This window comes from Seriola dumerili, unplaced genomic scaffold (assembly GCF_002260705.1).
Source record: "Seriola dumerili isolate Sdu_G_001 unplaced genomic scaffold, Sdu_1.0 BDQW01000017.1, whole genome shotgun sequence".
Lineage (NCBI taxonomy): Eukaryota > Metazoa > Chordata > Actinopteri > Carangiformes > Carangidae > Seriola > Seriola dumerili.
In genome coordinates, this window is record NW_019174272.1 from 7,568,270 (window position 1) to 7,581,188 (window position 12,919).

At 41.6% G+C, this 12,919-nt stretch overlaps 1 protein-coding gene across 1 annotated transcript in view; it reads right to left on the reverse strand.

Moving 5' to 3' along the window:
- Nucleotides 1–12,919, reverse strand: part of cabin1 (calcineurin binding protein 1) — a 35,032-nt gene that overhangs the window by 15,023 nt on the left and 7,090 nt on the right. Inside the window, exons 20-29 of the mRNA XM_022753797.1 lie at nucleotides 12,459–12,665; nucleotides 12,131–12,276; nucleotides 11,685–11,946; nucleotides 11,282–11,452; nucleotides 10,255–10,344; nucleotides 9,970–10,130; nucleotides 9,662–9,873; nucleotides 5,963–6,142; nucleotides 5,236–5,630; nucleotides 3,794–3,907 (exon numbers count right to left, since the gene is read on the reverse strand). Coding sequence (XP_022609518.1) covers nucleotides 3,794–3,907; nucleotides 5,236–5,630; nucleotides 5,963–6,142; nucleotides 9,662–9,873; nucleotides 9,970–10,130; nucleotides 10,255–10,344; nucleotides 11,282–11,452; nucleotides 11,685–11,946; nucleotides 12,131–12,276; nucleotides 12,459–12,665 — 1,938 coding nt within the window. The remainder of the gene's footprint in view (nucleotides 1–3,793; nucleotides 3,908–5,235; nucleotides 5,631–5,962; nucleotides 6,143–9,661; nucleotides 9,874–9,969; nucleotides 10,131–10,254; nucleotides 10,345–11,281; nucleotides 11,453–11,684; nucleotides 11,947–12,130; nucleotides 12,277–12,458; nucleotides 12,666–12,919) is intronic.

Here is a 12,919-nt window from a genome sequence, read left to right on the forward strand (position 1 = left end):
GAGTGAGGAAAAAAAACTGCTGAAAAATGTCAAGCTCAGCCGAACACAAGAGCAGAAGAAGGCAATGGAAAACATACTGGCAGCCAGGGTTAACCCTCAAACATGCAAATCAAAATATCAACTTCTATAAAATGTATTCATTGGGCCAATACTCCTCCCCAAAGAAAAAAAAATAAAAAACAAGGTTGAGTGGAGCTCCACCTACAGCAAATTGCACAGCTGAACACACAAATGTTTGAGTCATACATCAAAACAAGGCAAGTAATATAAGTGTAACAGCTCCCCCGAAGACTTTGCTGGCCTAATATAACAAGACGCTGAGCCCTACCTATAAACAAAGTTGCATTCAAGCAGTTGAATCAAACATGAAAGCTTGTTCTGAATAGACAGTATCGGTTCAAAACGTGTTCTCTGGAAAGTTACAAGACCAGGACGGATTTACGTTTGTCTGAAATGTAGCAAGAAGGACATCCATTTTCTCTGGAGCTTCGTAGAGAATGAAGAATGCGTGAGTGGGTGGAAGAATATGTAAGCAAGAGTATGTGTGTGCGGTGTGGAGGGAGGAGGTAATGCCGTGCCTGAGTGAACACACGGGGACTCCTCACGATCACTCAACAGTAGTCCTGAGCAGCTAGAGGCCCTGGCATTATGACCAATAACGTTAGAGTCTGCTTTGATACTCTGCAGGGGAATAATTGTGTTAATAATTCCACTGCAAATAATTCGCCCACAATGATGACTGTATTCGAGGACTATACCACATCATCTGTGTAATTTAAGAGGAAAATATATCCACAAAATACCAAAAATAATTCTTCAAAAAGCAGATATGTGCTGGTGTTATTTACCGCACGATAGAGGGTTTTATTACAAGAACAAAGCAGTGAGCAGAGAAGTGAGAGTCTGAGCCTTTTTAAACTCGCACACTGGATTATAAACATACACGCCATCATTTAAAACTTCAAACAGCCAAAGGGGAAACACTTCTGCCTCTGTATCACCATAGACTGTACCATAACATAATACAATATTAATCATTTGTCCCACGTCTGTCTCTTCAAATATCAACCTAACTTCATCTACATTATTTACTTTAATAACACTTTAATAACACTGTGTGACTATTATAAGTTTATTATTGGTGTAAAAGGGAGCTGGCCCTCCTACGAAGTACTTGTGCTGACAACCACATCCATAAATTATGCAACACGTCCTCATGTGGATCATTTCCCAACAGCAGTATATAGGTTATTAACCGCAGGTCCCAGTTAATGTAACCCAGCCAAAGCAAGGAGGAAAAGTAGGGCATCATGACCTACATTAGGGAACTCAGTATTCACCATCAGGCTCAGTGAGGTGCGTACTCAGCTGACAGTCAAGTCTCCCTGACATCAAGGTGACGTGCGTCGAGCCATATGTTTGATGTGGTCAATGCACTGTGTCAATTTGTGGCAGCTCTCATGTAAGTCTCAAAAAACACACACACACACACATTATATATTGATCAAACACCTGACATTGCATGATTAGTCAGGATCAAACGCAGCCGCCATCTCAGTGACTCACCTGCATACAGGTTAGAAAAGCTGGCTTGAAAGATTGTGGTTCAAAGTCCACGTCTACCTGGCAAAAACTGTGTGCTGAACAACTTTCTGTCCAACTAGGTTGGAAAAAAACTTGAGGAAGGCTGTTATCCACTGTTGCTCACATGGAGCTGAAAACATGAAGTGTTAAAGTAGTAATATAATGTAATAATGTATAAAAAACCCCTGAACTCATAGACTCTATGAAAACAGGCATGTTTGATCAATTCTCTACAAAGGTTTGCATTGTCCTATGGTAGAGAAAGAGGGTTTGGTTTGCAGGGAACAGTAAAGCTCCAACAGTTGGCGTGTCAGGGTGGCAGGTTTGCCTCCAGAAGGGGCTCTGTGAGAACCCAGTGGGAGCCAGAGCGCTGCAGAGCTCTCCTCCAGCTCAGACCTGGCCCACATCACTTCTACAGTCTGTTACCAGGAGCGTTCTGGAGTCAGCATTTGACTCTACAGTCTACATATCCAAAATAATGTGAACCAACAAAATATGACCTGACAATTGACTGATATGAGGTGCTGACGTGATGTGACATTGTGCTTGTATGAGCTGCTCTGTAACAAAAGCAAGAGCATTTAGGCTTTGACAAATCACACAAGGAACAAATTAAAAAGCCAATTGCTGCACGCACTGAAAAGACTTAATTTCGGCTTCAAATGGAAAGAAGTAAATAAACTGAAATGCAAAACAGATGACAGATTCAGACAGTAATCTCCTCCACTGGAACCCAACAGAGGCCTTGTAATTCTGAGAGGCAGATAATTCAACAATCTCACACTGTGTGACTCCATTATAGCAGCGCCTGCATCTAGAGATCCATATTTAAGCCTGGTTTTTGTACATCCAATTGAATTATGTGAATAATGTGTGTAAAGTGTAAACCGAAGTGCAGTATGCCAATCGTTCACTCACAGCAAACATGCAGAGAGATTATTAGTCACCAACACACTTCAGATTCTTTAGCTTTAGCTGCTCCCATGCGGTATGAATAAAGCCAAACTTTATGATCACAATACCACACATACAGTGTTTTAAAATAAAAAAAAATATTGTTTGATGTATGTGAAACAAGTATTTTGTATGATTGCAATAATCAGGTTGACATCACATTGAAACCCTCTATCTGTGCATTGATAGGCAGCCAGAGGTGACAGACAATTTTAAAAAAACTGCTAGACCAAGAAGTGAATGACTTCAACATGAACAAAGTCACCCTGCAAACTTAGTGTAGCCCAGGTGATAATTTGGCATCTGAAGTACCTCGCTAACTCATGTACTTACCTGACATCAGAGCACATAAAAAACAGACTGTGTTATGCAGGCTACTGGCCAATGTACAATGTTTTCTTTTCCCTTAAATAAAAGAATACTTGTGGTAAGACTTGTCTTAAGGATATCACAGCCTTGTGATGACTACTGTATAGTCCATCAAGTAACCTTAGAACTGACCTGACCTAGCAATACATTTATCCCTTTGAAATTGTAAAATATTTTTGGTTCATTATGAAACTGTGGCGGGACAAATTAAGACTATGGCAGAGGCCGTCAGTTGAGTAGGCAGTCCTTCAGTGTGGCCCAAGATGTATTTGCATTACCACCGCTACAACAATGTGGCCACATGTGGCCCAGACCACCTCCGAATGTGGTCTGAGTGACTGGATCTCAAATGGAACCTCAATGCGTCTTAGGTGCGTTCACACCTGCAATTAGGGCCGTGTATTTATTTTGGTATCTTTCGGAACTACAGACCTGAGATTAAAGCAAATAAATTATAATATATTCATAAATATACAGTTTTTCTCTTTATTTGCCAGTGCCCTTAAAGGCACTGCGCTGTCATTGGAGCATTGTTAAAAATGATGCATGGATTTATTAGATTACATGTTTCACTACAACCATTCAGGCATGCATGAATTTTCACAACCATGCCAAATGTTTTGCACAATACTCACACAGGTCTTACGCTGAGAAACATCAACAACTGTGTTTATTCCACAAGCCAGTCAAGGGAAACGCTTTCTGTTATTTCTGCCTCATGTATAAAATGTTAATGAGATCTTAACAATTATAGGTGTTACTATAATGGAGTGCCAATAAATCCAGTGATGACAGGTGTCAGGAAATGTATTAAGCAATGTGTGGTGACATGATGATATATGCAGAGCAGGGAAAAAACATGAAGGCATGGTAATCTCTGACTTACATTGAACAGGTTTGTCTTGTTTCTTTCACAGAAAAGTCCTTGTGCTGGCATGTGCTTCAGCTGTTGCCATGGGACACTGCTTCCTAGCAACACATCACGGGCCCACTGTAGGTTCTGTGTCAGGAAATAAATAAATAAATGAAAAAACCCACATATATTCGTATGTACATTTTTATATACACAACACAACAGAATTGCTTGAGAAAACCCTGGGGACATCCCTCCTTCATCAGAATAGACTGACAGATATCATAAACAAATACATGTAGTATTTAATTTCTGCTGGAAAAAAAAAAAAGTGGAGAAAATTATGTTCATTTGCAATCAGCAAAATGCAGACCTCTTTTCACAGTGTGATGACTCACAAATCTGTGTCGACACGAGTACCCTGTCTCAAAAGATAGCAAGAGAACGCCACTTCATGTTATCTTTCACAATCCCACTAGCCTATAGCATGAAATTACAGGCTCCCTCTCCCTCCATCTCTGGAGCGGGGATAAAGATGGCCAGTCATATGTGAGTGCAGTGGTTTTCCCGAGAACAAAAGGGACACAGAAGCTTTTAACACTGGATGTGTCAGGTTGTGAGGAAGCAAACAATGTCAACAGGATCACATCAAGCGACTGTGTCATCAAGTCACTGCCAGAGAGCGTTCGCTTTCATCCAGGCAGGCTGCTGAAAACTCCACTGGAGGCAAAAACTGAGGGAAACCTCATCAACTGTGTGAGCCTCAATCAAAAGTTATTCTGCATTTAATTGAGTCTCATGGAAATTACTTACTGGAACTTATTAAATTTTGTAGTTGTGGCTGCTGACAGAATATAATATAGAATAAAGAAATTTAAGAAGACACTATCACTGGGAGCCATAAAACCCATGATGCTGCACAGACAGTACTCTGAGGTCAAATGAGCATATAAAAAAGATAAAACATAAAAAGAGCTAGGACTTTTCCATGTCCCATTCACCCTTACTGAGTAGAGTAGAAACAAAGGCTGAATTTAAAAAGGCTCAACAAACAGAGAGCTGACAGAAGGATGCCACCACAGTAAAGCTCAACGAAACCTCCCTGTGCCAAACTGGCTGAGAGAGCACTGTGCTACCACCCACACACACCTCTGCCCACAGAGCCTCATAGCCAACACAAGCTGTTTCAGCAACTCGTGCATCACTGCAGAGCTTACAAGCCCACAAGAAATCCAGGAAAGAAATACGTAATGGCCATCAGAGCTCTGATATACTTGTCACCGAAAGAGTCAATGTAAAAAGGTCTATTTGACTTCTGAGGAAATTACAGAGAATTTTCCTCATCTTCTGTAAAAGTCACCATTAATGGCGGGGGATACTGATTATAGGTGTATGGCTTGGGTTTAATGGATGACTTGACCTTTGAGATGCAATGCGAATTGACTAGAACCGTCAGTTAACAGGGGTGGACTGACCTGATGAGTCTTGCTGTTGGTGTAGAAGAAGGCCAGGCGATAGAGACTCTTGTAGTGCTGAGGGAAGCGGCTGAGGCAGAGGAAGAGAGCGCGGATGCACATTTCCACCAGCATCCGCCTCTGGTCGACACGATCTGCAGGCAGGGCCTTGGGCACCTCGATCACCTCAGCAGGGGGCTCTGGCTTCCTCTTTCCCTCACTGGCTGGGGTCTGAGGAGCAGCCTGTTGAGAGTGGGCTGGCTTTGGTGGGGTGGCTGGGACAGGAAGAGGATGGGGACACAGGTCCGCAGAGACCTTGGGCACTGAGGCCTCGGGGAGGGTCACCACCACAGCTTCTACTACTTCCTGGATAACTTTCTCTTCAGTCTGGATGCCAGTATGCTCTCCATGGGATGCTGAAATTAAATTTAAATTTGAGATTTTAGGCAAAGATGGATTCAAATATCAAAGTAACTGTAGCTACAACATCTGTGAGGTTGTGTATTACACACTACACAGTAGAGCTATAGAGCGGTTATGACCAATGGAGGAGCAGAAATTGTGCGAGCCAACTTGTAGAGTTGCAAGTTCAGGCAGATCTTGTGTGAGGGCAGAAATGGAAGCAGTACATTTAGCCTTTTTGTGAAAAGATAAGCAAACATACAGACATGGTGAAGAGCAGAGAGATAGAATCTAGGAATAGTTTGAAAAGTCTTTATGTGAAGTCTCTAGTTAAAGCCCTATGTACCTGTGTCCTCTGATGCTTGCTGCCCATCCTTCACAGGGGTTGTACTTTCTGATGATAATGAACTGACTTTCCCAGAGGCAGGTTTGTGGCTGCTGTCCTGTGAGCTGGTGGGATCTGTGAAGGCATCCTGGGTAGAGTTGGAGTCTGAGAGCAACACCACCTCACTGTCCTGACTGCGCTCTGCCAAAACAAAAAAACAACATGGGTAATGGAGCCAATTGCATGGTTACAGATAGAGACAAATAAGATTTAGCCTTTGGAATATTATGGATAAATGCATATATAACTTTTCTTGCCAAAAAGTTGGGTTTACAAGAAGTCTTAAAAAAGAAAAAATTAAACTTTCATTTCAAGTGGGATAATCTTTCATTGCTCAATAAGTTGAGACTTTAACCGATTATCCAGAATATGTAACTGCATACTTTAAGAGCATGCTGTGTAGGCCTGTTTTCTGGCTATTGGTTGGTGACTTGCTTTTAAACGCCCAAAATTCTCAGTTGTAATATATATGTGTGTGTGTGCGTGTGTGTGTGTGTGTGTGTGTGTGTGTGTGCGTGTGTGTGTGCGTGCGTGCGTGTGTGTTGGGGAGTGGGGGGTAATAAAAGATAATTATGAAACAAAAATAGGTCATGAGCCACAAATCCTTATTAGTGCATTACTAATGACTCATTGTTATAAAAGCAATACGGTTTGTTTTTGTGAGTGGTCCAAAACCAAAATGCCAGCATTCCTCTTAAATGCCATGTTGGGCAGTGTCAGCAAAAATAAATGGTCCTTGGCAGAGAACTGTAAATAACAGAATCAAGAGGGCAACAAGCTTTTGTTATTTCAGAGAGTAATGCACACATGAGAGAAAAAAAAAATCACAATCATGAGTTTACAGCAACATTACTGTGGTACCGTAAGATTTGTGTGAACTGACAACTGTGTATTCAGTGCTTCCTACAAGAATACACTTCACTTTGGATTAAAAACATAGCCTCTTAAAGAGTCTGGTGGGTTTGAAGATCAGTACCATTCAGGGAAGCCAGCCACATTGGAGACCTGGGCAGGCAGTAATCATGGTCAAACTCTGGTGAGGCTGTTGGAGATATGGGGAGCTGGTTTTAAAATATAATCAAGCAAAACTGCACCTCTAAACTTGTTAAAAAATAATCTGCAATTGCCTTCAAAAATCATTTACCTTTCTTGACAAAGGAGTAGAGCTTTAATGCCACTCCCTTGAACTTGTAGAACCTGATTCAGACACACATTTATTTCTGAGACCACACTAAATATGCAGTGCAGTGTTTTGATATCATTTCAATGGTCTTGCATAGCTCACTTTTTCTCACAATCAATATTTCCCTCCGCAGCCTGAAAGAACATTCTCTGTGATATGATCAGTAATAAAAGCTAGAGCTGCTTCTGCAGCAATGTGTCTAAGACGAGAAAAAAAAACCCTGGCTACTGTTATTTGCCCAATGACTGAAAGCCATGGTAAAAATCCAGAACTTCTAAGTTGTAGATGATGAACAGGAGATCAAAACAGGGGCATTTTCCCGATAACAGTTTGATAAATGCATGTCTGAATCCGGCCCTACAGTCTTACCACCTTGATGTGCTTTAAGCAGGACTCAAGCCAGAGAGATTGGACACCTACAAGCAAACATGTGCATGGTGGGTTATTTTCTGACTTCAGTCAGAGTTGTAAGGCAAAAATAGGCCAGCCACATTCTTCCTGACTTGACATTTTCTCACTAATTGGTCATAATTGGAAATTATATCCAATTAGTGGAAAACAGCAACCACACGATTCAGGCAAGATTTTGAAATATCTCCAGAGAGTTTGACTTTCTTGTCAAAGTAAGCCCACACCAAAGTCAAATAAAATGCGACCACATGATACACCAGACAATTTAGTGGATTGTGATAAAGGATTGACTTTGTCCAGTCGTGAAGACATTCACCCCATTTGAACTACATGCATATACATGGCAAAGCAGGTGGTAAAAGCAAGCAGGCAAAGAGGTAGCAGGCAGGTAGGTAGGTAGGTAGGAAGGAATCTGGAAAGGGTGACAAAACTGGCAACATGGGCAATATGGCTGCGTTATTTGCACATTCAAGCTAAACATGACACATGGGGTGGGTGAACAGATGTCCCTGTTTTTGTCATATGGAAAGAATGGCCAGGACTGTTTTCTCCAAACAGCATTATGGCATATTATCTGTTTCACAATCCTGAAACCCTGCACAGAGTTACAGCTGATGAAAATTTCAATTCCTGGCAGCTTTAGCTCTGCATATATTCAGTAAATGTCTAAAGTAAATGTATGTGAAGACTGTTTTTGGTTAACTCTGACACAATAAAACACAACTAAAACTTTTTCAGGCATACTGAAAAGCATCTTTTCAGAAACTCAAACAAACACAGTTATGACTGCAACACATACAAGAGGTTACACAAAAGATAGTTAATGCGCATGAAACAACAAGGGCAGCTATTATGTTCATTGTACACACTGGTCTGGATGTACACTGTGCTAGATAGACTGAAAGCAATAATGTACATCCTGCACATTATTGCCTGCAACTATCAGGTCTGTTCTTGAAAAACACAAATTTTTCGATTTTCATATCCAGTGCCATGAGAAAAATACACAACTCTCTGTGGGTTGTCTCTCACTGAAAACTCTCCTGTTTATCAGAGCTGTCATGTAGAGTACTCAAACATGAAAGTAGTTTCTAAAGCAGTAGCCCAAATTGCCAGAATTTTGCTGCTTTCAGACAAACTTAGTGTGATCTCTTCAGCCTGCAGTTGATATCCTACAGGTAAATACTGACATGGGGAAGATTGTCTTCTATCACTTTTCACCATTTAAACAGACTTAATTACAAAAGAACTTTAAAACTTAAATATTTCATTTAATTGAAAGGGACTGTTTCTGATGCTGACTGTAATGTATGTTTTTGTGTGTGGCTGGCCTGGCGGTTTGTTCTCTGTCTTATCTCTGTCCTATTTTCTTATGCCGTACTCTCTTTCTTGATTTAAATAACTTACCTGCATAAGTAAAGGTTATAATAATTAGGATTTCACCTGCTAAAAAATTTGTAACCAGTATAATCAACACTTGGTTATTACTGGAAAACCTGATTAGTACCTAGGATCTCTGATACTGCAAACCACTCTGTTTAACCAACTGAGCTAAACGCAGTGAAGAAACAATCATTTGCAGCTCTTTTGATGTGATATCAACAGCATCTGATTAAGGCTCAAAACCACACAAGCCTGCAATACTGCATAGATGTCTCCATAAGGTTATAAGCTGCAGGAAGTTAGCAACAACTGTAACATATTAGGAGAGGCAAGATGATTGGTAAGGAAAGAAAATAAGAACAGCAACAAAGCAGCGACTAGAAATTGATGTTATTCCAGCGCACACACACACACACACACACACACACACACACACACACACTTCAAATCTATTTGTTTCAACACTGTTTTGACAGGCATAGTAAATCAGTCAAATAATCAGTAGCCATATTGCCCATTTCACCACATCACAATCACCCAGTGCATGGGGATCATTGTAACTGAAACCGAAGCCATTAAGCATGGTGATTAGCAATCTGAGCACTCCCCAGTGGGCTTCCTGTCCCAGTGCAGAAAGGTCAAGGAGCCCAACCCAGAGACAGTGTCTAGGACTGGGACTGTACCATCAGCCTGCTGCTCTTCATGCCGCTGCTGCTGCCACTGCTGCCGTCGAAGTGTTTTGCGTTTGGCGTAATCGTGGTCAAACGGCGTGGCCACGTAAGCAGGGGATGTCAGACCTGGCGTGGCAGCTGACGGAAGGGATGAGCTGAGGACGTTCCCTATGCAAACTGATGTGCAATTAAAGTCTTCATCCATCATGGAGGGGGGTTTCTCTCTGCAGTGAATCAAGAACAATGTTGAGAATCAATGTTTGGCCATAAAATCAAATGCTCGTTCATAACTCCTGCCAGGTAAGATTTATGAAGCTTACTTTTCATGGGACCTTGGCATGCTTGGCATACTCTTCTCTTCACCCCTCGCAAATGGCCCCGTAGCTGCCTCAACCAGCAAAGTGAACAAGAGCTCATGCTCCAGGTCAGGCTCTACTGCCTCTAGCAGTTTTAGGATGGTGGCGCTCAAACGGAAATGCAACTAGAAAAAAGAAGTTAGTGTGAATGCTTTCAGTCAGTTATGTGACATTACACTGCATCAATGTGACATACAGTATATCATCTATATACAGTATCATTTGAGCTACTAGCCACAGGTGGTTTACCTCCAGGGCTTCCATGGCCAGGTCAGGGGGATTATGGTAATGAATTTTCCGAGGGTACCTGGCAGCTTCTTCATGCAGATAGTGTGCTGCCTAGAAATACAAAGAGGAGGGAGTCAGCAATTCAACACCATCATCTGGCATCAATAAATCAACTCCTTAACTAGTAAAATGGAGGGAGAGAGTGCAATAAGGAGTAGAAGACAGCTATGTATGCTGACATGAGGGTTCACTACGTTCACACTGCCCCCAATGACACTGTGTTTCATACAGGTTCATCTGCCTCCGCTGATCTAATCAGAACTACAGAGCTATGACTAACTCCATACATTGTTCTTCTAACTAGGAAAAAAACATCTTGTGAGGGTGGCAGGGCAGTGATCTTTCTGTAGGCAGATTATAAAACAACTCTGCGGAGAGCACGAAAAATGGCTGCAATTAACTTAAGGTTTATTAAAATTATATATCAACTAAAGGTTTTTATTTTTGCCTTTTATTTTCCTGGTTTTCATCGTGACAAATATTTTCAAACTTCTCTTCACTACTTCTCTGGCTTCGACAGATTTTTGTCCATCACACTGCAGTGCTGAGAAATGATCTGGTTTCATAAAGCAAAATAAGGGAAGATAATTAAAAACGATGGTATGCAGAAAGTATAAGCACTCCTTATTTAATGAAGACTTCAACCTTCAGGGAATGGATTAATTTGAAAGTCACAGACACAGTGTGCAGGTCACATTACATTATGTGTATTATTGTGTTAGAGATCTGTTTTAAATTTTAACCCAGTATTTCTGCATTTGCCCTGAGAGAACACAGTACTTCTACTACAAAATCAATCATCAGGATATCCTTTAACACAGGTTCCAGTCAACACACTTTAATTTTCTGATAAGTTATTAGTAACTGACACATTTTACCTGGTGCCAGAGTAAACAAACCACTCAACACCAAAGATTATTATCAAACATAAATCACTGACTGAATTCCTTGGATAAATGTGTAGCCCAAGGTCTCCACAGCTGTTTACCTTTTTGTAAAGCTGTAGATATTCCACTGGAGGCTGTTTGCGTTTCTCTGCTATTTTCCCCAGCATGTAGTGAATGAGCCACTCTTCTTCATCGCTGTCACCCTCACAACGGGAAGCTCCCTGGAAACACTGGAACGCTGTCTCCAACATTGAGTCTCTCCTTTCCTCCATCTGAAACCGCGCACACACACACACACACACACACACACACCTTAATGAGAAATTTAGCTCAAGGTGCCAGATAAATTCACTCTACAACGAATTTCATATACGTAACAAGCAAAACTAACAGGATGTGACATTGGTTTAGCTCACAATCACAAATCTGACATTAAAGCGGAGTTAACATAAACTGACAGGGAATGATGATGAGCACCAAGATAACTCTGCTCATGTGCCTCACCTGTTTAACCACCTCTGGGGGGAGCTCACTGCGCCACTGTTTGAGCTGCCTCGAAGCAAATGAATGCAGGGCATATGATATGGTGCCATACTCGATCCACAGAGACAGGTTGGAACTGTCTATCTCCAGGGCCCTCTTAAAACAGTTAAGCACCGCCTGGGAGTGTTTCCATATAGGAACGTCACTTTTCAGCTCATTGGAGTTGAGCTTGTCCTGGATGCGGCTGGCCCTAGCTAAAGCCATACCTGCCCAGGAGTCAAACCTGAGGAAAGATACATACTTTTCATAAACTCACTGCACTCAATGTACTGAATGTGAAACCCCACAAATGCACATTTAATTGCTATTATTCATAACATAAATTTTTACCTTCAATGTTAATTAAAAAGCAGATTCTGTTGTGTATTGTGCACAAGCATTGACACTGTTGTAGATAAATGAGTTACCTGTTGGGACACACACAGATGTCATGCATATAGAACTTGATGGCTTTGGACTGCTCCTTGTTCTTGAAATGGTAATCAGCCAGCAGGTAGTAGATCTCATTAATGATTGCAGGTGCAGGAGCACTCCCCTCAGGAAGGCACGGGGCCTTAAAGAAATAAAAAGTCAACATTTCTCTAATAATCATGATTCTCAGTTCAAACTTGCAAGTGAAGTTAAAGGTGACATGAAGGCAAAGCAATGCTTAAAAAGCACCACTGACATAAGTACACTGTTTAGCATGTATGATTCACTGGATCCCTCACAGTCAGTGTGTGCCCACTGACTGACCTTTTCTGTCATGCCCTCGATGTAGGCTGCCACTTCTTCCATGGTGAGGATGGGAGTGTCACTTGGGGGAGCGATGCCAACAAACCTCCTCAGCAGATTAGCCAATTCTGCAGACACCGTGCTTGTCTTATAACTGTCAAACTCAGGCAGTGACTTTGGTTTGAAATACTGGAACATGAAGAGGGCCTCACTCCACAGCAGCTCAACCTGCAAAACACACATTAATTCCACAGGAAACATGAGTGACATAGTTGATTGTACTCGAGTGTAATACACAGCACCAGAGCAAATTAGTGGCAACAAGGTCTCTTGCAGTGTGGTATTGCATAAATACAGTCAGACTGCCAGTCATCTAAATGTATTGATGCGCAACTGTGGGGATGACACCCACCTGGTGGCTGGACGCATGCATTACAAAAATATAAGAGACCACGGGGTGCAGCTGATATTATCTCATGATG